This window comes from Centroberyx affinis, unplaced genomic scaffold (genome assembly GCF_046629955.1).
Source record: "Centroberyx affinis isolate AG114_WGS23_722 - 3 ecotype Tasmania unplaced genomic scaffold, CSIRO-AGI_Caff_v1 ptg002461l_1, whole genome shotgun sequence".
NCBI lineage: Eukaryota > Metazoa > Chordata > Actinopteri > Beryciformes > Berycidae > Centroberyx > Centroberyx affinis.
In genome coordinates this window covers 145,001-172,500 of record NW_027280694.1, presented here as the reverse complement: position 1 = coordinate 172,500, position 27,500 = coordinate 145,001, and the positions used below count along the sequence as shown (strand labels likewise).

The following is a 27,500-nucleotide window of genomic DNA, read 5'->3' as shown; positions in this document are numbered from 1 at the left end:
CACCGTTTAAAAAGCTTAGGGTTAAAGATAGATCAAACCCCTGGTTCTCCACAGAATTATCTACAATGTTCAAGGCAAGGGAGAACTGGTGAAGCAACCCATTGGCTGACTTTTAGACAACTCAGAAATAAATGCGCATCCTCTTTGAGAAAAGCAAAAGCCAATTATTACATAGAATTAATCTCGAGCTCTTCTACAAATCCGTCAAAATTCTGGAAAGCAGTGAATGTAAATAAAAACAAATCCTCTATATCTATTCCTTCTCATGTTCTGTTTAATGACTGCTTGATAAATGGAGTCATTAGTTAATAATCAAATTAAATCATTCCTCTCAAAAAATTCTGTGTTAAGTCCACACCCATCTGGTTTCAGAGCTAAGCATAGTACTGTTACTGCTACTACCTTGGTTGGGAATGATATTGTTTCTGTTATTGACAAAGGGAAATATTGTGCCGCCCTCTTTGTCGATCTAACAAAAGCATTTGACACTGTTGACCATGCTATACTCCTACAGAGGCTGTGTGATATTGGCTTTGATTATAAGTCCTGTAAATGGTTTCAGGACTACCTAGGGTTAGGGTTAGGGTTAGGGTTAGGGGTTAGGGTTAGGGTTAGTCTCACAGACAGCAATGTGTGATCTTGGGAAATGATCGTTCTGTATTTTTACCACTGTCAAAAGGGGTTCAACAAGGTTCAATATTGGATCCTACCCTGTTCACAATTTATATCAACAATATTACATCTTTTCTAACAAACTGCAATGCCCATCTTTATGCAGATGATACAGTTCTGTATTGCTTTGCTGATACTGCGCACTCAACCATTGAAATCCTACAACAAGCCTTTGACAAATTGCAAGACGCACTTTTTTTAATTTGGAATTAGTCCTGAATTCAAACAAGACTAAATATATGCTATTCTCTAGAGCCAGAAATATTGTGGACAATAGTTTGCATATTACCACTCTGAATGGACACAATATTGAGAGGGTCTCGGAGTATAAATATCTTGGTATCTGGCTGGATCGAAAAGTTACTTTTTAAATTTCACACTGACACACTTGTTAGCAAGCTACGACAAAAAAATTGGATATTTGTGCAGAAACAAAGCAAATTTTCCTATGTTCAGTAGGAAGCGGATAATTGAGGCGGTCTTCTCGTCTGTTTTGGATTATGGTGATGTTATCTATGGACACGCCTCTGCCTCTACTCTTAAACCCCTAGATTCAGTTTATCACTCCGCCCTAAGATTTATTACCGGTGACAGTTATTCCACACATCAGTGCTTCTTGTATGAAAAGCTTGGGTGGGAATCCCTTACAGTAAGACGTGACAGGCATTGGTTTCTCTTTATTTATAAAGCCCTTATTGGCAACTTGCCATCATATAGGCTATCACTTCTTTATTAAATTGGTCCTATAGTCACTATTCAACTCGTTCAAGGGATTGGCTAATGCTCGAAACAAACACTGAACTTGGTAAGACTGCCTTTAGTTTCTGTGCTGCACACACCTGGAAGACTTTGCAACACACATTGAAACTGGACACAATTGTACATTTGGGTCAATTTAAAACCATAATTGCAAACTGCACCACTCGTGAATGTAACTGTTTTTAACTGTGTTTGGTGGTTGTTGTTTGTTTATTTGTTTTCTCGTTGGTTGTTTTTGTTTTGTGTATTTACTCTGCACTCTCAGCATCATTGTAAATGAGGGTATACCCTCAATGATCTCTGAGATCTAAATAAAGGCTGAATGAATGAAAAGTCCCAAGTCACCAGAACCCAAGTCAAGTCCAGTCTCAAGTCTTCTCTTCATGCATCAGGTCTCAAGCAAGTTAAATCTGTGACTCGAGTCCATGTCATGTGACGTGCGTGTTGGCGGCCCCTAGAGGCAGAGAGAGGTAACTGCTTGACTTTGGAGGACTTCATTACCCAGAATTCCTGTGCGGTGAGGTCAGTAAAGCGGTCTGAAACCAAAGGAACCTGCTGCTGTTTAGGAGACAGTTTTGGATTTCCCTCTTCAGATTGGATCGGCCTCTTACAGTGTGGAGAAGCTCCTGACCTCTGACCTCTGACCTCTGACCTCTGACAGTTTTCCCTACAGGCAGCAATAGAGAAAAAAAAAAAAAAAAAAAGGAGAGGTTGAAGAAGTGCTGCGGTGTGCGTCTCTTCGTCGTTGCTGCAGAAACATCTGGAAGTGCTAAAACAGTTGATGACTCCAGCAGAACAGACACAGCAGCCAATCACAGCCTCACTTCCTGGATGTTCTCACCCCGCTCCACCAATCGGAGCCGGGGGCCGGGGCAGACGGGCGGTCCGGTTAGAGTTTGAGAGAGAGAGACGGAGAGAGAGAGGGAGAGAGTAGGGGTGGAAGAGAAGGAGAGGTTGAAAAGACAGAGAGAGAAAGAGAGAGATAAAGGAATATTTGAAGAAGAGAGAGAGACCGACAGAGGTAGAGAGAGAGAGATTTAGCTTCTCTCCGCTACATTCTGGACGCTGCGGCAAGCTGAGCTGACCCGGTTATCGGTTTGGTGTGTGTGAAGAGAGGGAGACGAAAGGAGGTGGGCGACAGGAAGACACACACACACACACACACACACACACACACCTCCACCTCGGAGAGAAAGAGAAAACTACTCTCTCTCTCTTTTCCTTCTCATTTCTCCTTTCTCTTTCCTCAACTTGGAAAGCGGACGACAGGAAGGTGAGGTGAGGACACACACACACACACACACACACTTAATATAATACACACTCATATATATATAAAAACCCTGATACTTGTTAAAGTGGTAATCCTCTAGTTCCTCATGTTTCCTTGATTCTGCCTCCATCTTTGTCCCTCAGCCTCACTGTGGTGTTTCTGCACCGCTCTTCCCACAGATCACCTGTCAATCAAACAGTGTGGGGGCGGAGCTTGGATTTTCTGTTGATGCAGTTTGAGTTTCTCGCTTTTTTGTCTGTTCAGCCATGGTGGCTATCGCTGCTCATGCTAACTACCCAGTTCTTCTTCTTCTTCTTCTTCTGTTTATTCCAAACAAACCAGGAAACGTTAAAAAAAAACGCATCACTTCCTGTGCGGCAGAGGATTTTTTCCCAGGAAAGAGTGACTGTTGAGTTAGAGAGAGAGACTTTTGTTTAAATGGAAATGTTGCAGATTATTACTTTTAAGTGACAAGATTTGAAGTCAGAAAGAAACATAATTTTAATGGCGTCTGGCTTCGGTAATTTGACACATTTCCAGATGAAACAGGATATCAGGACGGGGACAAAATGCAGGGAGCGCCTGTTCAGAAGTGGGCGGGTGGGACCAGAACAAACATGGGAACAGACCGGCAGTGCCAGCCTGTTGCATTCTGGGTGTAGTTGGTGAAACACACAGATTCTGGATACTCATTTCATATTCAGCCACAGGGACGTAAACATGATGTCTTAGGAAAAGGAAACAGGATTTTCACTCACGCTTTGAAAGTTGAAGTTGCAGGTTTTATATGATAGGAGGGGAATTGTTCAAAATATACAGTATTATCGGTTGGGTTTTTGTTTTCGGTAGTTACCACTAAAAATGCACCGTTTTCCAGGAAGTAAAACTGCTAAATTATTTGGCATTATTTGGGCATTTTTGTTATCTAGGTGTACGTTATGATACAGAGAATTGGCTGGTGAAAGGTGCAAGGTGGAAAAGTCATTTTTCATTTCACTGAGATTTCAACAGTAACAAAACCCCAAACCCAAATCTGTGTAAAGCCTGGCCTCTAATGGTAAAAAGCATGCTACTGAAATGTCCTTCTGCTATTGGCTGATCTGTGGTGCCAGGAGGTGGTGACCTCACCTGCCTTTTACTGTTAGATTAAATGTGGAAACTAGATGCATTGCATTTTGGCATTGTGTCAGTAGTATTGTAAATAATATTAATATGACTGAGCATATACTGTATATATATATGACTGAAAATATTAATATACAGAGCAGACTGGAGCAGAGAAAGCCGAGGGATGAGTTTTTGCCTTTTATTGATGCTTAACCCCCCCCCTCTCTTTCTTTCTTTCTTTCTTTCTTTTTCTTTCTCTTTCTCTTTCTCTTTCTCTTTCTTTTTCTCTCTCCCTCCCTCCTTCTTTGCAGGTCGCCCTGACAGACGCAAGCCAGAGCATCGTCACAGGTGAGACATTTTTCTCTTCCTCCCCCTGTGGGAGTTTTGCTAAGGTGTCCTGTGTTGTGCTGTCCTGGGGTGGAGCAGGATAGTTTTGGCTGAGTGTGTGTGTGTTTAATGTGAATCCAGGTGAAAGATCTGATCCCTTATTGAGTTCATCTGTTAAATCCACTTTAATCCTGAGGGAGAGATGGAGATTAAGGAGAGGAGACGCTGAAAGAAGGAGGTTTAACTGGAGAAACTGGGATGAGGACAGGTGGAGAGACAGAAGTGGATGAATGGAGGGAGAAAGAGAGAGAGGAGAAACGACAGGAGGAGCAGATTAAACAAGTTCAGTCATGAAGGGAGATGGAGGTGAAGTGCAGAATACGGGTTGAGGACCAATAACCAATCCTGAAGCTAATGTGTGCTATGTGTAGATTTCATTGAGACATAATGATATAAACCAATATCCACACAGCAGCAGCTGTGTTGCTGTTTTCTCCTCTTTTCTAAAGCTTGTTGTCGAACGAAGCTCCTCTCCCTCCATTCAGCAGCTTTTCATTTTTTTTAAAACTAGCTCGTCTCGTCCCTCGCTGTGTAAAAGCAGCACTCACCCCCTCCCATCCCTGAAAAAAATTATTGTAATGGCAGAACTGCCGAAGCGAGTGAGTAAACTTGTTAAACTGGTAAACTTGAAAAATGTGTAAACTTCTTAAACTAGTAAACTTGATAAACTAGTAAACTTGTTAAATGTGTAAACTTGTTAAACTTGTAAACTTGATAAACTAGTAAACTTGTTAAATTAGTAAACTTGATAAATTAGTAAACTTGTTAAATTAAACTTGTTACACTAGTAAACTTGTTAAATTAGTAAACTTGATAAACTAGTAAACTTGTTAAACTTGTAAACTTGATAAAGTAGTAAACTTGTTAAACTGGTAAACTTGAAAAATGTGTAAACTTGATAAACTAGTAAACTTGTTAAATTAGTAAATTTGATAAACTAGTAAACTTGTTAAACTTGTAAACTTGATAAAGTAGTAAACTTGTTAAACTGGTAAACTTGAAAAATGTGTAAACTTGATAAACTAGTAAACTTGTTAAATTAGTAAATTTGATAAACTAGTAAACTTGAAAAAATGTGTAAACTTGATAAACTAGTAAACTTGTTAAATTAGTAAACTTGATAAACTAGTAAACTTGTTAAACTTGTAAACTTGATAAAGTAGTAAACTTGTTAAACTGGTAAACTTGAAAAATGTGTAAACTTGATAAACTAGTAAACTTGTTAAATTAGTAAATTTGATAAACTAGTAAACTTGAAAAATGTGTAAACTTGATAAACTAGTAAACTTGTTAAATTAGTAAACTTGATAAACTAGTAAACTTGTTAAACTAGTAAACTTGTTAAACTATTAAACTTGATAAACTAGTAAACTTGTTAAATTAGTAAACTTGATAAACTAGTAAACTTGAAAAATGTGTAAACCTGATAAACTTGTAAACTTTTAAATTAGTAAACTTGATAAACTAGTAAACTTGTTAAACTAGTAAACTTGTTAAACTATTAAACTTGATAAACTAGTAAACTTGTTAAATTAGTAAACTTGATAAACTAGTAAATTAGTAAACTTGTTAAACTGGTAAACTAGTAAACTTGTTAAACTTGTAAACTTGTTAAATTAGTAAACTTGAAAAATGTGTAAACTTGTTAAACTTGTAAACTTGATAAACTAGTAAACTTGTTAAACTTGTAAACTTGATAAACTAGTAAACTTGTTACACTAGTAAACTAGTCAATTTAACTAAATAAAATTGTTGGGAGCGTTCAACGAGAAAAAGAAAATAGAATGTAAACATGCAAATAGAACATAAAGTAGGCAATAAAAAACAGCAGATACAATAATAATAGTCAAAATAATAAAAACTGTAAAAGCAACAGTTATGTGTGTTCATGTAAATGTCTGCTGCTGACATTTCAAACAGGTAGAGAGGGAATGTGCAGAATAAGCAGAAAAATGTCCAGAGGAAACACACTGCCAACAGATGGGAAATCTGTGCAGCATATCAAAGTAAATATAAGATATAAGCTATGATAAACATGTAATAATAATAATAATACTTATTACTAATTACTTCAAAACAAATGTTACAAAGTGCTTCACACAAACAGATCCAAACAAAAGGTGATAAAAGCAAAGTGAAGACACCACATTCAAAATATATAAAATACAAATACAGAGAGTAGAGTGATTTATAAAAAGGCCTTCTGATAAAAAAAATATGGACAAGGAAACATAATGTAAGATATGATTATTATTGATGATTATATTGTAAGAAAAGTAAGAAATCTGTAAGAAACTACAACTGAAATGCATCAAAATACACATAATAGTATTAAAGTGTCGTCCTGTAAACCTTTTCTGTATATAAATTAAATCCCACATGCTGTTATTAGCGCTTTAGCAGCAGTGTGGGACTACTTTCTGCCGTATCCCGCCGCAGAAAATAGTGCCGAGGCCAAGGCGGGACTACTTTCTACTTTTCCCCCCTTTGGTCTGACACACTCCTGAAAGTATTTTGGCTGTTGGCCGGTCGGCATGGCAACCAGCCGGAGAAGTCAGAGGGTTTTAAGAGAGTGTGTGTTTGTGTCTGTGTGTGTGTGTGTGTGTGTGCGTGTGTGTGTGTTTATGGCTGACGCAGAGCCTTGGTTTGAGTTTATTTTACTCGAAAAACAGTGACAAACAAAACAAAATAGATTGTGAAACATTTAGACAGCAGATTATACATGCGTATGATTTCTATTCTTCTCTGTTTTATTTATTTATTTGGCTTCTATGCTTTTTGAATGTCTATTTTTCTTTATTTTACTGTTTTACTTCCCTTCTTAATCCTTGTAACTGTTTTTATCATTTCTTCTTTAAAGCAATTTGTAAATGTTTTGAAAAGCACTTTATAAAGCTTCTTCTTCTCCTCCTTCTTCTCCTCCTTCTTCTCCTTCTTCTTCTTTTGATTATTATTATACATATCAGTCTACATATAGAAAGAGACTACACCTATCTGTTTGGAGGAAGCGGTTTTATTGGAGAGTCAGAAAAGGAAAGAAGTCGCTTTTTCCAGCACTGTTTGAAGTGAAGCTGTGTGTGTGTGTGTGTGTGTGTGTGTGTGTGTGTGTGTGTGTGTCAGGGGTGAGTCATGTTTGTCTGTTCATGGTTAGCAGCTCGGTGGCCAGAGAGCAGAAAGAAAGAGACAGACAGACAGAGAGAGAGACAGAGAGAGAGAGGGACGAAAAGAGAGAGAGAGAAAGAGGCAATCTGAGAGACGGTCAGACAGAAAAAGAAAGGGAAGGAAATAAAGAGACTGAAAGACAACAAAAAGACAGAGAGAGAGAGAGAAAGAAATCCACAGAAAGAGTGATAGAGACGGGGAGAAACGGTGGAAAAAGAGGATAAAATACAACAAAAGACAGGGGAAAAAAGAGAGAAAGACAACAAAAAGACAGAAGAAGAAGTGAGTGACCTGGGTAAGTCTGGCTCTCCTAACCTGCCTAGCAACAAATACATTTCCAGCCAATAAGAAGAACTGCAGGGTTCCTACGCAGGTCTGGAAAGTCTGGAAAAGTATTAAAAATGAATTTGATCATTTCTAGGAATAGTTGAATAGTTTGGGAATTTGAAAAAAATTCTGGAAAAGTATGGAAAATGTTGTGGTTCAGGTCCGACACACACATAATTCTAGCTTTTATGTTGAAGAATAATGTTCAGATAGAGGGACGCTCTTATTCCCCAGCCGCTGTCAGCATGCATTATATCAAATACCCACCAAAATCAAATCCGGTCAAGAACATAGGGTCTGGGAAAAATATGGAATTTTAAAATGGAAAGCGTGTAGGAACCCTGCCAATCATCTCACATATTCTGATATTTGTCTCTGTGAAGAACAATCTTCATCTATACAGTGATATGACCTAGTTAGCAGGGGCAAGATGTCTATCTGCGTAAATCATATTGAACACCAGACAAAATCTTCCAAACAAATAAAGGTCTGGAAAAAGTATGGAATTTTTTAATTGAAAATGTGTAGGAACCCTGGAACTAAAGTTAAGGCTTCCCACCGCTCCGGGAGTTTCTGGAACATCACGGAGTAACTTTAGAGGAGAATTCCAGTCGGGGAGTTTGATAAATCCTCTGGAGAAGTCTGGTGAAACCCTGCCTGGTGTCTCCAGTGTTGTTGAGTTTCAATGTTTACGGGATCTCTCTCTCTCTCTCTCTCTCTCTCTCTCTCTCTCTCTCTCTTTCTCTCTCTCTCTCTCTCTCTCCTCTGTGGGTTGAGCAGACTCTCCAGCCTCTGGGGCTGATGAACCGGTATCAAAAGCCATTGGATGATGTCCAAAAAAAAAAAAAAATGCAAAGCCATGCAAAGCAAGGCTGCTGTTCTCAGTTCCTGGAGAGTTTTTCACTCTATAGACAGATCTTGCTATTTATACAGCAGCACTTTATAACAGGGCTGAAAGTCTAATTGCTATTATTTGATTTATATCAAGTTTTTTTTTGCCATAATTTTCTAGAACTTTAAAATTGTTTTAAAGAAAAGTGATTTTGTTTAAAAACCCAAAATAAAGAACTAGATGTCAGTGTGCAGGTTTACTTAGTGTGAGTCTGATGAAAGGTTTTGATTCATGGTCCAGAGATTTCCTGCAGCTCTAAAACTCCTGGTTCACAAATCCACTTTGGACCAAACTGTCTCTGAAGAAAGTAACTGCAGACTCTGAGATTTGGAAATTGCAGAAGTTCATATTGCGATTTCGATTTTATTTCGATGAATTGCTCAGCTCTGCTTTATAGCCGAGGCGGCCACCTTGACTGGAGAACGCCTCGCATCGACAGGAAACCTAAAACCTCCCAAGCTACATTATTTATGAGTTTATTTTGATTTAACACAGCGTCAAACCACAACATCTGCTGCCCAGAAGCCACATTGTGACCAGTCCTCACTGGTCATGTCCCTTTAAGCTGAACGTCAGAATATCAGACTGCAGTAACTAGAAGGCACCAGTGCACTGGTTTCCTTCATGACATTGTAAATCAGGACATTATTTATACTGGTTTACTAAGCCTACAGTAGCCTGGTAAGACCATCCTGATCTCGTGACCTCACATTCCGTTTCACTCCACGGATCAGTCTGGACTTCTAGCCGCCCCACATCGATTTCAGTGGGCGGGACTACTTGCCTTGACAGACAAACTCCTTCAGCCAATCAGCAGAACGGCAAAAACGTCTTTTCCGCCGAGAAGCTCCGCTAGTGCATACTCTTGTTCTTGTTTAATTGTTTGATCTGATTGGCCCGGTTACATCATCAACTACGACACAGTCCCTGATTGGCCCGGTTACGTCATCAACTACGACGCAGTCCCTGATTGGCCCGGTTACGTCATCAACTACGACGCAGTCCCTGATTGGCCCGGTTACATCATCAACTACGACAGTCCCTGATTGGCCCGGTTACATCATCAACTACAACACAGTCCCTGATTGGCCCGGTTACGTCATCAACTACAACACAGTCCCTGATTGGCCCGGTTACGTCATCAACTACGACACAGTCCCTGATTTGCCCGGTTACATCATCAACTACGACGCAGTCCCTGATTGGCCCGGTTACATCATCAACTACGACGCAGTCCCTGATTGGCCTGGTTACATTTGTAATTTCAGCTTTTAAAACGCAATGCAAACTAATGGAGTTTATTTACTCTGTGCATATCAAACAGAAATGGCAGATAGAAAGCAGTGTGCGTTTTTATTTAGATGGGTATTTAGTTGGACTGACATTTCCCATGAGAAACACTGTGATCTTTACTGTGTTGAAAAGGCTTGTCGGACCAAACTGGACCCAGCCGGGTTCCAGTGGTTCCTCCTCTAAAGACTGAACGAGGTTTTAGTTTTAGTTTCCACCCGGTTCAGGCTGTTTGGGACAGTGAGCGGAACAGGGGGAAAGTGACTGTTTTTAGAGGACGGGTGGAGTGTGTTGGGACAGCAACACACACACACACACACACACACACACTCTCTGTCTGTCTCTTCAGGGATGTAAAGGGATGTTTTGCTGTTTTTACAGGATGTCAGTGAGGACATTTCCTGTCTTATCTCTGTTTCTGGCTATCTTCAGTTTCCCCTGTGTGTGTGTGTGTGTGCCTATGATTCTCTTATGCATTTCTCTTTATATATGAGTTTGTCAGTGTGCGTGTGTGGAGGGGGTGTAGCCTACATGGTTTAAGGCGTGTGTGTTTGCGTGTTTATGTGTCTTGTTAGCTGTTGTCCCAGAATGCATTGCTAATGTAACCCATCTGGCTGTTGGTGTCTCTTCTCCTCTCCACATGTTCCAGCTTGTGTTTTCTGCCTTTATAACAAGAGGGAGTCAGCAGTTTTAAAACCAGCTGCTCTGCTTAGAGTCACATTCACTTTGATACAGATGCTTCTAATGCTGCTGATCTGGAATCTGAATAGCAACGTAAACTCTGTAGCCTTCTTACCCTTCTTTACTGGGGACAGTTCAGCCATTAACCGTGAATCGAAAGTTCTGTGCTCTCCAAATATATTAAAATTAATATTAGAAAAGTCTTCCATGGTGTTTTCTGATGGAGTAACGGAAAGCTAACGTTTTTTTTTAATCAGGGTGTCGCGAATGAGCTGAGGTTAAATTTAAATTAACCGTTAAATTTACCGGACTTCTTTCTGCGGATTGATATGATTGGACGTGGTCCTCCAGAGTCTATGATCAGAACTGTGTCCATAGCAACGGTCTGTTATTCATAGCAGCGGTCTGCTATTCAGAAATAACAGACCGTAGAATGCTGTAATTGACCAATCAGAATTGAGTATTCAACAAAGCCGTGCAATAATGTTAGATTAGAATCAGTGCCTTTTAAATCAAGAATTAATTACTTAATTGTAGGGCTGGGTTTAAAAAATCGATTTTCCGATTCAAATCGATCTTCATTTGAATGATCCGATATCAATTCATAAAATCCTGAGATCAATCTTTTAATACATGCCCAATATATGCCTGTAGAGTCTGTAGAGTTGCACAACTTGCACTATATTGTGTTGACTGCTGTAGTGTGTTGGTCATGTTGAATAAAAAGTACATTAATGTAACTGCTTTGGGGTCAAATCTAAATGTAAACATTCATATTTTTAATAATGCACCAGGTTAGAGGGTTCCTTGTACAATTTACAGCATTAGTTCTCGGAGAATCTCTTTCATATCCAAGCAAAATTGGTATTGTAACTGAAATATCCCTAACTGAATCGATATTGAATCGAATCAAATCGGAAATCGAATCGAATCGGGAAATCAGTGGCGATACCCAGCCCTACTTAATTGAACACTTAATTGAATGAATAAATATGATGCTGTGGTCAGGAGGAAGCTCCATCACATCAGAGATGGAAGACACAGACTGACTGATATCTGATGTTTAGTAAAAGGCAGATATCGCCTTCATGTATTGCTCTAACTCTACTGCAGAGGACATCTTTCCACCACTCTTTTTTTTTTTCAATCAGTGAAGGCATTTAGGTAGTGGCTAAAGCTTCAGTGTCTTGCTCAAAGACACTAAGGCAGCAGCCACTCTGATCCATCAGAAAACAGACAGAATTACTGATATATTTCTGTCCGTTGGTTTGTTTTGGAGCGTCAGCATGGTGGGAGAGAGGCAGAAGTGATGAAGAAGTTCAGCTCAGGTCATGTGTGTGTGTGTGTGTGTGTGTGTGTGTGTGAAGCAGGGTGGAGCTCAGGCTGCTCTCCCTGCAGAAGCTTTAAAGGTTAAAGAAATGACAAGGCTTTTCCAAACCGAGTGTATAAAACGAGACTGAGAGGGCGATGAGACGTCCAGAGAAAAAACCTCAGGATGGAGTTCCAGCTCTCTGGGCCTGGACCGGGCAGGGCGACCGAGCTCCGGTTGTCATGGAAAAGAGAGAGAGAGAGAGAGAGAGAGAGAGAGAGAGAGAGAGAGAGAGAGAAAGAGGGAGGAGGCAACAGAGGTGAATGTTGTGACTCATGTTTTCCTTTTTCTTTGTCTCTTGATTCTCTCTCTCGCTCTCTCTCTCTCTCTCTCTCTCTCTATCTATCTCCCCCTCCCTCTCTCTCCCTCCCTCTCTCTCTCTCTCTCTCTGTCTCTCTCTCTGCAGTCAGGGTCCTCTCTCGTCCATCAGAGCCGCCATCAAGAGGAGTGAGTATTCATCCCTGATCTCTGCAAAATCACTTGAAGAGATTATTCTTATTCATGTGTTTTGTTTGTCGTTTGTAGTTTATTTTCTGGGTAATGAGTCATGCTTTTCTAGTTAAAAATAAACCCACGGCCAAATGTGGTTTCATAAACACACTCTTTTCACCAAAGAAAGAGACGGATGTCTAAATGTGTAGCTGTCAGTCCTGCAACCTGAATTGATTGCTGACCAAGTCAGCTTTGCTCGAGTTCCAATCAGTCTCAAGTCTTGAGGCACAAGTCTCAAATCTAAATGTAGATTACCAAATCAAGTCCAAGTCAAGTCCATGTCATTAATGTCAAGTCCCAAGTCTAAATGTAGATTACCAAGTCAAGTCCAAGTCAAGTCCATGTCATTAATGTCAAGTCTCAAGTCTAAATGTAGATTACCAAGTCAAGTCCAAGTCAAGTCCATGTCATTATTGTCAGGTCTCAAGTCTAAATGTAGATTACCAAGTCAAGTCCAAGTCATTAATGTCAAGTCTAAATGTAGATTACCAAGTCAAGTCCAAGTCAAGTCCATGTCATTATTGTCAGGTCTCAAGTCTAAATATAGATTACCAAGTCAAGTCCAAGTCATTAATGTCAAGTCTCAAGTCTAAATGTAGATTACCAAGTCAAGTCCAAGTCAAGTCCATGTCATTAATGTCAAGTCTCAAGTCTAAATGTAGATTACCAAGTCAAGTCCAAGTCAAGTCCATGTCATTAATATCAGGTCTCAAGTCTAAATGTAGATTACCAAGTCAAGTCCAAGTCAAGTCCATGTCATTATTGTCAGGTCTCAAGTCTAAATGTAGATTACCAAATCAAGTCCAAGTCATTAATGTCAAGTCTCAAGTCTAAATGTAGAACAGCAAGTCAAGTCAGAACAAATCAAGAGTCCAGTATCAATTTAATATCTTAAAGAAAACTAAATATCTAGGACTTTTCAATGCAATATGGTTTTAATAGGATAAAAACTTGGTAAGAGCGCCATGAGTTTGAATTAGTTTCAACTTCAATAAATTCAATCATTCCATACAAATTCAGAAAACAGAATTTAAATTCAGTCGTCTGCTGGAACAAATCTCATCACTTTCAATCTGAGTCATTTACACAAACACAAGATCTCAAGTCAAGACTTTAGAAACCTTTTCAGGTCATCAGAGTACAAGTCAGAGTCCCAAGTCACCAGAACCCAAGTCAAGTCAAGTCTCAAGTCTTCTCTTAATGCCTCAAGTCCAGTCTCAGGCAATAAAAGTCAAAGGAAAAGTGGAAAACAAAGTGATAAACCTTCAGTGTCTGAGGTCCGTCTGAATGGAGTTCTGGAGACGTTCAAGAACTCTGGGAAAGTGGAACTTTAGAACGGACCATGAACTGTTTCCTGTCTGTCCGCCAGCCTCCACCAGGTCTACCTCTCTGTCCGAGGCGCCCAGAGAGAGAGACCGAGAGCGAGACAGAGACCGGGACCGAGACCGAGACCGAGACAGGAGGTAAGACTCAACAGATTTCTATATCTTCTACCTCTATAAACCAGGAAGTGATGCAGCAGCAAATTTGTCCAAACTGAAGAGGGAAACCCAGTGTCCCCTCCTCCTGAACAGCAGCAGAGAAAGCCAGACTCTTTTCCTCTCTCTCGTCCCTTTGGTTTCCGTTACTGACCTCACCACACGGGATTTCTGGGTAGTGTAGTTCAGATTTTTTCAGTTTCTGCTCGCTGCCATTTTGGGGGCCGCCAGTGATACGAAGCTGCCCAGTGCGTTTCAAAGTGGAAAACGACACTTGGAAAGCCGTCCGGTCCTGTTTCCACCAACAGCAGCCAGATAAAGCTAAATTCTTCTGGAAAAGATATTCATCCGCCTGCCAGGCTGCACATTCGGTTCTTAGTGCAAAGTGAAAATCTCTGAACACTGGTTAATTCAGCACAGATTGGCTGTTTATGACTTCATGTTATTACACAGCTTTTGTTAAAAACTCAGTTGTGAGTAGGGCTGCAACTAACGATTATTTTCATTGTCGATTAATCTGTCGATCATTTTCCCGATTAATCGATTAGTTGTCTGGTCTATAAAATGTGGATCAGTGTTTCCCAAAGCCCAAGATGACGTCCTCAAATGTCTTGTTTTGTCCACAACCCAAAGATATTCAGTTTACTGTCATAGAGGAGGAAAGAAACCAGAAAACATTCACGTTTAATTTTGACTTATTTTTCTAAAAAAATTTCTCAAACCGAATAGGTGGCGATTAATTTAATAGTTGACAACTAATCGATTAATCGTTGCAGCTCTAGTTGTGATAGTGATGATAGACAGGGAAGGAGGAGAGAGAGAGAGAGAGAGAGAGAGAGAGAACATGCGACCAAGGTCCGAATCCGATCCCAGGACCGCTGCTCTGTGGTCAGTGTGATGGGTCGACGGGAAGAGAGAGGAGAAGAAGAAGAAGTGTTTTCAGTCAACAAAGGAAGCATGTGACCTTACTCAGCTGTTTGTCTGGTGATAGGGGCTCACTCTCTTTTTACTGTGTTTACACTAAATACACTTCATGTGGGGAATTCTCAATAGTCTGTCACTGTCAGAAACATGTCAGGAGGGATTTATCTGCTTCACATTCATACCAATATTCATTCAAGCGTGTCTGCTACTGATGGACACTGGGCAGACTCTGAGAATATTTTTATTGTCAGATATGATTTTGTCCAGAATTCCATGACTGTCTATATTGTAGGGAGAGAGATAACAGAGAAACTATGATCAGAACAGTCATTCATCTACATTCAGTAATTCTGTTAACTTCTTGTAAATGAAATAAAGCTGAAGTTTAACAATACATCAATTTGCTGGGGACCCCCTGGAACCCCCGCAAGGACCCCTGGTGGTCCCCGGACCCCACGTTGAGAACCACTGCCATAGACCATTGACCCGTAGGGGAAAGGTCTGCCTACTATCCAGCTAGCGTTAGCCAACATGAGTGCCGCTAGCTAGTTAGCATGCTAGCCGACCCAAAGAGCTTACTAAATAATTTTTGTTCAACCTTACTGACTCACTAGCAGCTAGGGCTGGGTGATATGGTTGAAATCAATATCACGATAATCATAAGGATTTTTTTCGATATCGATATATATGACGATATGGCTCACATAAGCGAAATCACGTTAAATAATCAAATTAATGTTCATCACATTGAACCGAATGGTAATATTTGGTGTGATGTCAAACTAAACTGAAATTTTCACATAATATTCCTACCATACTTCATTTTGTCTGAGTTTCTAAATAAAATCTGCTTGTTCTCATCAGTTCAGACAGCAGAATTATGTCTCGATATCCCAAAATCACCATATCATCACAATATAATCCCACTGAAAGACGATAAACGATAATATTAAATTATCGTCCAGGCCTAGGAGTGATACAGTAAAACGCCTCAGTGCTGTCAGACTGTATATCAGCGCTCAGGGATGGAATGCCTCCTGTCCAATCAGATCACTCGACCGGTACTAACTGTTGTATAAGTCACAATATTTACACCGTCATAAGCTATGTTATTGTCTAATTTCATTACAGAATGTCAAATGAACATTTTACTGTTTACTGGTGTGTTTGCTTCCCTCATAATACAACTAATAATATAATCAGGGCTGTAGTCGAGACCGCCTTGGTCGAGTCCAAGTCCAGATCGAGTCATTGGTGAATCGAGTCCGATTCAAGACCAAGACCGAGGGGGGTCGAGACCGAGTCGAGACCAAGACCGCAAAACTACGAGTCCAATTCGAGACCAATACCATAGCAATGTGTTATCCAAGGCTACCACTGTATTTATTGACTAAAATTGCATATTTTTGTTTATTGCCTAACATAGAAGGGAGGTTTCTAAAGACATTTCAACAAAATTAAAATGTTTTGAGGACAAAATTAATTGTAGGCAGCTTGTTTATGTTCATAACATACAGTAGTTGCACCTTTACATAACTAGAAGTGGAGCAGTTGGCATCAATTCAGATACTTTTCAATTCAATTCAATTTTATTGTCATTATACTAGTCCAGTATAACAAAAAGTCTTGTTCTCCAGTCTCTCTGGTGAACCATGAAAACATAAAAACATAGTGCAGACACAGTAAGAGACACACTTTCAAGACAGATTTAGACATAAAATACAAAAACAAAATAAGTAAATAAGAATAGAAAAGAATTAGAATTAAAGTCTTTGCCACAGGGGGAGACAAAGCAGGGAAATCCTGTATTTCAGATTTGAATGTCTTGCTCAGTGGCTCTACGACTGTAGTTTCTAAGGAAGGTGAGAAGGTTTTCACTCTCCCTGCTGGTCCTGGGATTTGAACCAGCAGCCCTCCAGTCACAAACCCCCTCCTGCTTTAACCCTTCAGCCCCCACTGACTGCTGTTACTGTGCCCCCTCCTTTCAATGTGTTTGTATTACAGAAGCATGTAGTAGAAGGGAAAAATATCAGCTGCATGTTCTGTGTGTCTCTGTGGGAAGTCCTCTGTGCCTGACTTCCTGTTCTCGTGGCCTGTTGCTAGGCGACCGGAGATCACCATCCTGTCAGCGGAGCCGCTGGCCGCCACTTCCTGGTTCCCAGGGGCTTCTGGGGGGTTCCCTCCTCCCCCTCCCCCCGCCGCGCAGATCTGGGGTCCCACCATCCCTCCGTCCATACAGGTACCTGTCTGTCTGCCTGTCTGTCTGTCTGTCTCTCTGTCTGTCTTTTATCTTTCTTGGGTTTTTATCACTTTAGTCATCTCTCTCTCTCTCTCTCTCCCTCCCTCTCTCTCTCTCTGCCTCTCTCTCTCTCTCTCTCTCTCTCTCTCTCCCCCTCTCTCTCTTTCTCTCCCTCTCTCTTTCTCTCTGTCTCTCTCTGTCTCTCTCTTTCTCTCTCTCTCTTTCTCTCTCTCCCCCCTCTCTCCCTCTCTCTTTCTCTCTCTCTCTCTCTCTCTCTCTCTCTCTCTCTCTCTCTTTCTCACTCCCCCCCCCCTCTCTCTCTCTCTCTCTCTCTCCCTCTCTCCCTCCCTCAGCCTCCTCCCTCCTATGAGGAGGTGATCAGGGAGAAGACTCAGGAGCAGGTTCTCCTCCCTCCTTCCTCTTCCTCCTCCTCCTCCTCCTCCTTGCAACGTCCGGTTTCCACGACGACCATCGCCACGCAGACCGACCCAGGCTCCGCCCCTGACCCCCAAGGCTCTCAGGGTGAGAGGCAGCTTATTTTTTTATATATATATCTTTTAAATTATGTATTTGTTTGCTATATATATTTATTTACAAATTGTTATTTTTTAAATTTGTCTAAAAATACCTGAATAGGATGATTGATTTATGAATCTGATGTATACACTTATAAGATAATATATCAGCATAATAGTCCATATCATCAGCATATAGTGATATATCATTAAAAGTATAATTATGTTAATTATTCCATTTGTTGAGTAATATCTGTGTGTGTGTGTGTGTGTGTGTGTGTGTGTAGTAAGGAGACCAGTGAAGCCACCGCGGCCGTCTCTCCCCTTCACTCCCAAACCGCCCCACGTTGATGATGTCACCATCGCCAGCCAGTCGGCGCTCATCTCCCTAGGCAACGGCGTGGGACCAAACACACACTCTGAGCCCGTCACACACTCCACACACTCCGCCACACACACACAGTGCTGCGACCTCCTCGCTGACATCTTCTCACCCGCGACCTCGACCTCGGGCGCTCAAACCGACCAATGGGACCCGTCCTTGGCTGCCGTTACCGTGGCAACTGCTTCTAACCCCTCCGCTGACGCCCCAGTGGAGCGTCCCAGGCCACGCCCCCGTTCCAAGCCCGGCACGCGGCCGATCGGCAAAGAGGTCCAAGTTCAGACTCTGGTGAAACTGCGTGAGGACGGTTTGGCCACGCTAGCCGCCCGCAAAGGAAGTGACGTCGCCAGCCAGGAAGCGAGTCGGGGGAAGTACCTGCAGGAGCTGCTGGAGGCCTTCAGCTCCGACGACTGGGGCTTCCCCGATCACCGTAGCGACGGCAGCGGGCTCAGCCAATCGGAGGGCGAGGAGGAAGACCAGGAGGAGGAAGTAGCGGGGGAGGACATGGCGACTCTGAAAGCGAGGATCCAGGCCTTCGAACAGCAGCAGCAGCAGCTGGCGGACGGTAGCCACGGAGACGGTAACTATGGAGACCGCGGGAGTGCTGAGGAGGCTGTCACCACTAAGAGACCCGAGCCCCGGCCGCGCCCGCGTCTCCAGGGGCAGCCGGCCAAACCGGCCCCTCCCACCGTCGCCCCGAAACCCAAAACCCTCGCGCACGCCGCCAAGCCGTCCAGCAAGGGATTCTGGGAAGATAAGGGTTCGACGGCGGCGGCGGCGGCAGCGGCGGCAGACTCGGGTCCAAAAACAACTGAAACCCCGTCTGCAGACCTGAACCCTGAACCCCACCCGCCCGCTGGATCGACCCCATCCTGTACCCCGAATCCCGCTCCGGTCTCGGCACCCCAACCCTTCAGAAGTACTGAAAAACCTCCTGTCATTTCCCCCAAACCCCAGTCTCCCACAGACAGTCTCCCCCCCTCCGGTGCCCCAGTCCCCGCCCCCAGACCCCCCCCACCCAAACACACCTCCTCCTCTCTCGGCTCCTCCCAGGGCGACACCCCGACCCCGACCCCAAACAGCAACCCCAAACCCCCGCCCAGGCCTCCGGTCGCCCCCAGGGCCGGCGTGGGAGCTCCAGCCCAGGAGAAGGGCTCCGCGGCCGGGCTCCCCGCCCCGGCTCTGGCCCCCAGACCCTCTGTGGAGGTCTGCAGCGGAGCGGAGACTCAGGAGAGCCAGACTGGTGAGTGTTGTTACTGTCAGTAGAGCCGAGCCATAATTCAATAACTCAAGGTTTGAATGAAGCTGGCTCTGACTTTAGTTAAGCTAGCGGACTTGGGCCGATATTCAGTATTATCGAATATCGCGATATTTCCCGGTGTTACTTAGATCACGATTGTACAAGCTTTTAAACTCATAAACCTATAATCTACTAGTGGTAGGATAGTTAAAAAACACAAATAATCATCAATAATTGAAGTGAAAAAATTGTCTTTTTAATTCAAGTGGGTTCCCAACAAAACTACTGTATATTATACATTTATTTGAATAATAATGACTTTCAGTTTTGCCGATTTGACCAATATGCTACAATTACTAACTGTAGAAATCAAAATCACAGTATGGCATCATGAACTGTGCAGCTCCAGTATTCAGTGTTGTTTGTTTTGTCGTATCGTTTCCTGCCCGCTCTTTATCTCCATGTAGTAACTGTTGTTCTGTATCTACTAGGTCAATATTTGAATAAAGTTTCAAGTGTTTGAAGCAGCATGGCGGGAGTGCCTGAGTCAACTAAGAGTCAGGGACAGATGAGAGAAATCCTGGATCAGGACTCCAGCGTTCCCCCCCCCCCCCTCCCCACACAGTGTTTCTCCCTCTGACTTGCAGTGATGTCTGCGTTTTGTCAACTCTGCAGCCACAAAGCCTGCTGGGTAATATTGTAGTTCAGAGACTGAATGCACTGTTGTGTTCTTCTTTGTGTCGTTGTTGTTGTTTTAGTGAAACCAGGAAGTGTCCGTCCAGGCGTCCCGACCAAACCGCCAGCGCTGACCTCACCGCGCCGAGCCAGTGGTGAGAGAGAGAGAGGGAGGCTGTGTGTGTGTGTGTGTGTGTGTGTGTGTGTGTGTGTGTGTGTGTGAGCCCTAAGCTGGATGTAGCTGCAGTACAAAGGAGTGTTTGAGGAGAGTTTGAGAGCTTAGAGAGACAAATCCTGCAAACAATTTATGCAGAAACATGCAAACATCATGGTGTGTGTGTGTGTGTGTGTGGGGGGGGGGGGGTTAATACATTATGCAACCCAGACCATGTGAAACACAAAATGCCATGATTGTACAAGAACCAAATAGTCACTACTGTTGTTTGTGGCGTGTGTGTGTGTGTGTGTGTGTGTTGGTAGGAACTGTAATATATGCACATAACTTGTCTGCTGTATGTTGCTGTGCACAAAGACACATTATACAGCAGTTTTCAGTCAAGCAACCTGATTGGTCAACTCGACCATTGATAATTCCCACAATGCACAGCTACCCAGGCTTTACTGGTCGCTGTACAAACTGTTAGCTAGTTAGCGACCTTGCATGTTTTACTTTACTGCTGTAACACTGTAATAACATGTTATGAGGTACCTGAACCTCCAGCTGATCTGATGTTATATGATATATGATGATGATATGTATTATGAACCTCCAGCTGATCTGATGTTTTTGCTCATTTCAAATCAAAATTGCATTCATCCACTTTTTAATTTTCGGGTTGTTTTTTTATGTTTTTATTTTTTATTTTGTTTTATTTTCTGGAGGGCTGCAGCTATCAATTGTTGTCATTTTCGAATAATCTTAAAAATATTTGATTAAATATTTGAATAATCTATAAACATTTTCCATATTTCAAAAACTTTAAAAAAGTTGCTGTTGGTTTTTGCCTTTTTGTAAAGCATTTTGTCATCTTTGCTTCTAGATAAGTGCAATGTCAAAACAAAAGCTCATCATCATTATTATCATTAGTTCACCATAGAGCTTCTGACATGATAATGACACGAATAATATATAATATAATGAGGTGTTCTGCTACAACCTCTCCCTCTCCCTCTCCAGCTCCGGCTCTGGCCTCCAAGCCCACCGCTCCCTCTCCGACTCCCTCAGATCCGTCTTCCGTCCCGCCCAAACCTCCCGCCCCGCCTATAGCCTCCAAACCCCCGGGACCCGCGCCTGTCCCGGGCCTCAAACCCCCGGCCCCGGCCCCGGCCCCGGCCCCGGCTCCGGCCCCGGCCCCGGCCGTGAGGAAGGGCTCCCTGACTCTGACCAAAGCCGACTCTGCCGGCACCGCCAACCCAAACTCCTCAGATCCTCCTCTGCCTCCACGGTAAGACAAAGGCAAACTTTATTTCTACAGCACATTTTTTAAGCTTATTTATTTATTTTTTGTTTGTTGTTGTTGTTGTTGTTTGGGTTTGCTTGTTGTCAATCGAGGGGGGAGGAGAGGTTTAAATATGGTTAATTTGAACTGTACTATGGGCAATATTGTTTGTAGTGAATTTCTCATCTCTTATTTACGGAAGAGGATTAGGGCCACGTGAAAAATGTATTTGAGTTCTGAGTTTAAAGTCAGAATTCTGAGAATGAACTCAGAATTCTGACTTTAAACTCAGAATTCTGACTTTTTTCCTCAGAATTCTGACTTTTTTCCTCAGAATTCTGACTTTTTTCCTCAGAATTCTGACTTTATGAATTTATGAATATTATTATTTATGAACTTTATCACTTTGTGATTGCTGACTCAGCAATCACACAATAAAGAATAGAGAATAAAGTCATAATTCTGAGAGTAAAGTCAGAATTCTGAGTTTAATCTCAAAATTCTGACTTTAATCTCAGAATTCTGAGAATAAAGTCAGAATTCTGATTTAAAGTCAGAATTTTGAGATTAAACTCAGAATTCTGACTTTAATCTCAGAATTCTGACTTTATTGATTTAAGCAAATTATAATAAAAATAAAAAACACAAAAAATACATAATTTGTCTAGTAAAATGACATTAAAAAAAGAAAGACAGAAAGATAAAATAGGTAAGTAAGGATAATAATAAAACATAGAAAGAAAGAAATACTAATAAAATAATAACCTCTTACACCTACATACAGATGATTTAGTAAAAGGAATGTTTTGAGCCGATTTTTAGAAGAGGCGACAGTGGGAGTCTCATCTGGAAGTTTATTCCAGCAACTTGGAGCGTAAAAAACTAAAAAGCAGCCTGGTCAGATTTTGTTCTCACCGCGGGGAAACGGCCAACAGACCAGAGTCCCAGACGACCACAGAAGCCGTTTGGTTCTTTATAGACAATTACAGAACTGTAAAAATCAATTCTGCGGCACACTGGAACTGGTGTGATGTGTCCTGTGAGAAGAAAAGAGAGAAAAACATCTGTTGGTAGACTGAATCCACGGGAATGTCGCTGTGTTTTGGGGTTTTTTTTTTTGGGGGGGGGGGGGGGTAATATGAAACCACTGTTCTATATAAGTGAGTAGGCTTGTTAATTAAATAGGAATCAGGCTGCTGGGATTTAGGTTGATCCTGATCCTGATCCTGAAGGGAATGTGCTGCAGATCTGTCTTTATGATACGGTTGAAATCAATATCATGATAAACAGAGGTGAGGACTCCAGTCACATGACCTGGACTCCAGTCACATGACCTGGACTCGAGTCACGACTTTAATCACTTGAGACTTGACTTGATGCATGAAGAGAAGACTTGAGACTTGAGACTTGACTTGGGTTCTGGTGACTTGGGACTTGACTCTGATTTGTACTCTGATGACTTGAAAAGGTTTCTAAAGTCTTGACTTGAGATCTTGTGTTTGTGTAAATGACTCAGATTGAAAGTGATGAGATTTGTTCCAGCAGACGACTGAATTTAAATTCTGTTTTCTGAATTTGTATGGAATGATTGAATTTATTGAAGTTGAAACTGATTCTAGAAATCAAACTCATGATGCTCTTAGCAAGTTTTTATCCTATTAAAACCATATTGCATTGAAAAGTCCTAGATATTTAGTTTTCTTTAAGATATTAAATTGATACTGGATTTGTTCTGACTTGACTTGCTGTTCTACATTTAGACTTGAGACTTGACATTAATGACATCTGTGTCTCTCTCTCTCTCTCTCCAGGCCATCGGGGGTGAAGCTCCTCCCCCTTCGTCCTCCACCAATGAAATCCATTCCTGGTCGACCGCCCCCTCCCGCAGTCAGCACCACTTCCTCGTCCACAGCCAACCCGGCGCCTCCTCCCTCCAAAACTAGCCCCGCCCCCTCTGTCACTCCAGCCAACCAGCCTCCTCCGTCCAAGAGCAGTCCGTCCCCTTCTCCTGTCACAGCCAATCAGACGCAGGGTCAGAAGGCAACAAAGAGAGGGCCCCCTCTGCCCCCCCGCCCTAAACCTGGACACCCCCTCTACAACACTTATGTGGTAGGTGCGCGCACACACACACACACACACACACACACACACTCCTTCAGTGGCTCCATTGGATGGGTTAGAGTTGGAAAATAGATCTCTAGAAGTCTGAGATTTCCTTATTTGGTCATGTCTCAGAAACAGGAAGTCCTGGTTGTCCTGGACGACCCAAGCCCCGCCCCCTCAGAGCATCTGTTGGGCGAGGGGAGAGGTCAGACAGTCGTCACCCCTCTCATCGACCAATCACAGTGTCTCCTGGACCTGGACATCCAACCAGAGCCTGTTCCTGATCTGGACAGCCAATCAAAACCCGTCTTGGAGGGCCTCGGCCTATCAGAATCACAGGTACAGGGAGCTAAAGTTGGTCTTTTTAAAGCTTCGGAATTCTTATACTAAGCTTGGTTGGTCTGTTTAAATCATAAGAATTGTTATATGAAGCTAAAGTTGGTCTTTTCAAAGCCTAAGCCGAGGTTAAGCTAGCTCTTTTTAAAGGCTTAATATTGAGACAGCAAGCTAAAGTTGGTCTTTATAAAGGCTAAGTATTGGTACAGTTAGCTAAAGTTGGTTTATAAAGCCTAAGTGTTGGTACAGTTAGCTAAAGTTGGTCTTTATAAAGCCTAAGTGTTGGTACAGTTAGCTAAAGTTGGTTTATAAAGCCTAAGTGTTGGTACAGTTAGCTAAAGTTGGTCTTTATAAAGCCTAAGTGTTGGTACAGTTAGCTAAAGTTGGTTTATAAAGCCTAAGTGTTGGTACAGTTAGCTAAAGTTGGTCTTTATAAAGCCTAAGTATTGGTACAGTTAGCTAAAGTTGGTTTATAAAGCCTAAGTGTTGGTACAGTTAGCTAAGGTTGGTCTTTATAAAGCCTAAGTATTGGTACAGTTAGCTAAAGTTGGTTTATAAAGCCTAAGTGTTGGTACAGTTAGCTAAAGTTGGTCTTTATAAAGCCTAAGTGTTGGTACAGTTAGCTAAAGTTGGTCTTTATAAAGCCTAAGTGTTGGTACAGTTAGCTAAAGTTGGTTTATAAAGCCTAAGTGTTGGTACAGTTAGCTAAAGTTGGTCTTTATAAAGCCTAAGTGTTGGTACAGTTAGCTAAAGTTGGTTTATAAAGCCTAAGTGTTGGTACAGTTAGCTAAAGTTGGTCTTTATAAAGCCTAAGTGTTGGTACAGTTAGCTAAAGTTGGTCTTTATAAAGCCTAAGTGTTGGTACAGTTAGCTAAAGTTGGTCTTTATAAAGCCTAAGTGTTGGTACAGTTAGCTAAAGTTGGTCTTTATAAAGCCTAAGTATTGGTACAGTTAGCTAAGGTTGGTCTGTTTAAAGTAGTGAGACAGCTAGCTTAAACAGTAACTAAACCCCAAACCCAAATCTGTGGTGAAGCCTGACAGCTAATGGTGAAAAGTAGGGTGCTGAACTGCTCATCTGCTATTGGCTGATCTTTGGTGCCAGGTGGGTTAGCTGTTGTACTCTATAGAAGGTGACATCATCACCTGGCACCAAAGGTCAGCCAATAGCAGATGACCAGCTGTCAGGCTTTACACAGGTTCGGGGCTTAGTTACTGTTTCAGTTGGTCTTTTTAAAGCCTAAATCTGGGACAGCTGGCTAAAGTCGGGCCATGTTGGTGACTTTGAATTCTGATTGGACTGTTGTCAAGTCACCTGACAGGAAGTTGTTGCTCTGCTTCCTGACACAAACTACATATTTTACATGAGAGTTAATTTGTCTGTTTTTGTCTTCCAGTCCATCCTGCCTGCCCATCCTGCTGAGCACAAAGACCAGCCAGAGCCTGCTCCTGTCAGGTCAGACACACACACACACACACACACACACACACAATCACACACACACACACACACACAATCACAAAAACACACAAAATTGAATGTGGTGGTTTTCTTGTATGCATTATTCTGTGTGTTTGTGTGTGTGTGTGTGTGTGTGTGTGTGTGTGTGTGTGTGTGTCTGTGTGTGTGTGTGTGTGTGTGTGTGTGTGTGTGTGTGTGTGTGTGTGTGTGTGTGTGTGTGTGTGTGTGTGCAGCGGCCCCAGGTGCGTCGCCAGGTTTGACTACGAGGGGGAGGAGGAGGACGAGCTCACCTTCTCCCAGGGTGATGTCATCGCCCTCCTGGAGCTTATTGGCCAGGAGTGGGGGCGGGGCCAGATCCACGGGCGAATCGGAATCTTCCCCCTGAGCTTCACCGAGGTGGTGGAGCCCCTCCCCCGCTCGGCGCCGCCGTCGCCGGGGGAAACGGCGAAGGATTCATCGACGAGCGAGGAGACGACAGAGGACACTACAGGTGAGATGGACCACTAGCTTCCTTCCTTCCTTCCCTTCTTCCTTCCTGTCTTCCTTTCTTTCTTTCTTTCTGTCTTCCTTCCTTCCCTCCTGTCTTTCTTCCTTCCTTTCTTTCTTCTTTCCTTCATCCTTTCTTCCTTCCATCCTTTCTTCTTTCCTTCCTTTCTTTCTTCCTTCCTTCCTCCCTTTCTCCCTTTCTTTCTTTATCTTTCTTTCTTTCTTTCTTTCTTCCTTCCATCCTTTCTCCCTTCCTTTCTTTCTCCCTTCCTTCCTTCCTTTCTCCCTTCCTTTCTTTCTCCCTTCCTTCCTTCCTTTCTCCCTTCCTTTCTTCCTTTCTTTATTCTTTCATTCATCCTTCCTTGCTTCTTTCCTTTCTTTCTTTCTTCCTTCCTTCCTTTCTTTCTCCCTTCCTTCCTTTCTTTCTTCCTTTCTTTCTTCTTTCATTCATCCTTCCTTACTTCCGTCCTTTCTTTCTTCCTTCCTTCCTTTCTCCCTTCCTCCCTTCCTCCCTTCCTTTCTTTTTCTTTCTTTCTTTCTTTTTTCTTTCTTTCTTCTTCTTCCATCCTTCTATACTTCCTTCCTTTCTACTTTCCTACCTACCTTCCTACTTTCCTAACTTCCTACCTTCCTACCTTCCTAGCTATCTACTTACATCCCTTCCTACCTGTCACAGCTTCCTACCTTCCTTCCTTCCTTTGTACCTTCCTTCCTACTTTCCTACCTTCCTATCAGTTCAGTTGATTTATTTTGATCGTGTTCAGATGAACAAACAAACAAATATAGGCCTACACCAAAAACTTGCATGTAAAATGAAATGTAAATTTGTGTAAATTTATAATAATAATAATAATACATTTAGTTTGCAGACAGAACTTACAGTAAAAGCTCATTAAACAACTATAAAAAACACAATAAAACATGATAATGTTTATAATAAGGTTAACGTATTTTTCTGATTATTATACATTAATTTATTAGCATGAAGGACGGGGAAAATCCAATGAGTGCTGTAGCTATTTTTCACAAGATTTATTTGCATTTACAAATGTATTTTGGATATGGCCCAAGCCCAGAGACAGATATGAAGAAGTGAGCGATACTGGAACAATAAACTCAGTGTGAATGATCAGTGAGTCGTTCAGATCAACAGTCCAGGTGTTACAGCACTGCAGTTTGCACATAGTCATTTTCTCAGTTTTATTGATTATGTATTTGACACATTGTTTGTTCTGCTTCTGTCTACAGCACCAAAACCTGCACAGGACCAAGAGTCAGCGGTGAGTGAGAGTTGATCCATTATCCTATTATTTATTATTTCTATTTTTTATTATTATCCTTACTTACCTGTTTTTATCTTTCTTTCTCTTTCATTCTTTCATTCTTTGTCTTTCTTTCTTTCTCTATCATTCTCTTTCTGTCTTTCTTTCTCTTTCATTCTCTTTCTCTCTTTTCTTTCTCTTTTTTAATGTCATTTTACTAGAGAATGTTTTCATTTCTGTCTTACTTTTGCTTTCAATTTTGCCATTCCTTTTAATTGTTTTAATAATTTTTTTTATGTAAAGCACTTTGATTTGCATTCTATGTATGAATGGTTCTATCAACATAAAGTTATTATGGTAACACTTTACAATAAGGGTACATTAATTAAAGGTTAGTAAATGCTTATTAAGCCCTCATTAAGCATTAACTAACCCTCATTACGCATTAACTAACCCTCATTATGCATTAACTAACCCATATTAAGCTTAACTAATCATCATTAAGCATTAACTAACCCTTATTAAGCCTTAACTAATCATCATTAAGCCTT

The 27,500-nt window shown here is 41.8% G+C and overlaps 1 protein-coding gene across 1 annotated transcript in view; it reads left to right on the top strand.

Moving 5' to 3' along the window:
• LOC139656363 (SH3 domain-containing protein 19-like) overlaps positions 1 to 27,500 on the top strand; it is a 36,123-nt gene that overhangs the window by 4,648 nt on the left and 3,975 nt on the right. The window contains exons 2-14 of the mRNA XM_071533913.1: positions 4,123 to 4,159; positions 12,326 to 12,366; positions 13,781 to 13,874; positions 16,917 to 17,052; positions 17,406 to 17,574; positions 17,855 to 19,192; positions 19,948 to 20,019; positions 21,042 to 21,309; positions 23,115 to 23,412; positions 23,539 to 23,745; positions 25,137 to 25,195; positions 25,435 to 25,691; positions 26,936 to 26,967. Coding sequence (XP_071390014.1) covers positions 4,123 to 4,159; positions 12,326 to 12,366; positions 13,781 to 13,874; positions 16,917 to 17,052; positions 17,406 to 17,574; positions 17,855 to 19,192; positions 19,948 to 20,019; positions 21,042 to 21,309; positions 23,115 to 23,412; positions 23,539 to 23,745; positions 25,137 to 25,195; positions 25,435 to 25,691; positions 26,936 to 26,967 — 3,008 coding nt within the window. The remainder of the gene's footprint in view (positions 1 to 4,122; positions 4,160 to 12,325; positions 12,367 to 13,780; positions 13,875 to 16,916; positions 17,053 to 17,405; positions 17,575 to 17,854; positions 19,193 to 19,947; positions 20,020 to 21,041; positions 21,310 to 23,114; positions 23,413 to 23,538; positions 23,746 to 25,136; positions 25,196 to 25,434; positions 25,692 to 26,935; positions 26,968 to 27,500) is intronic.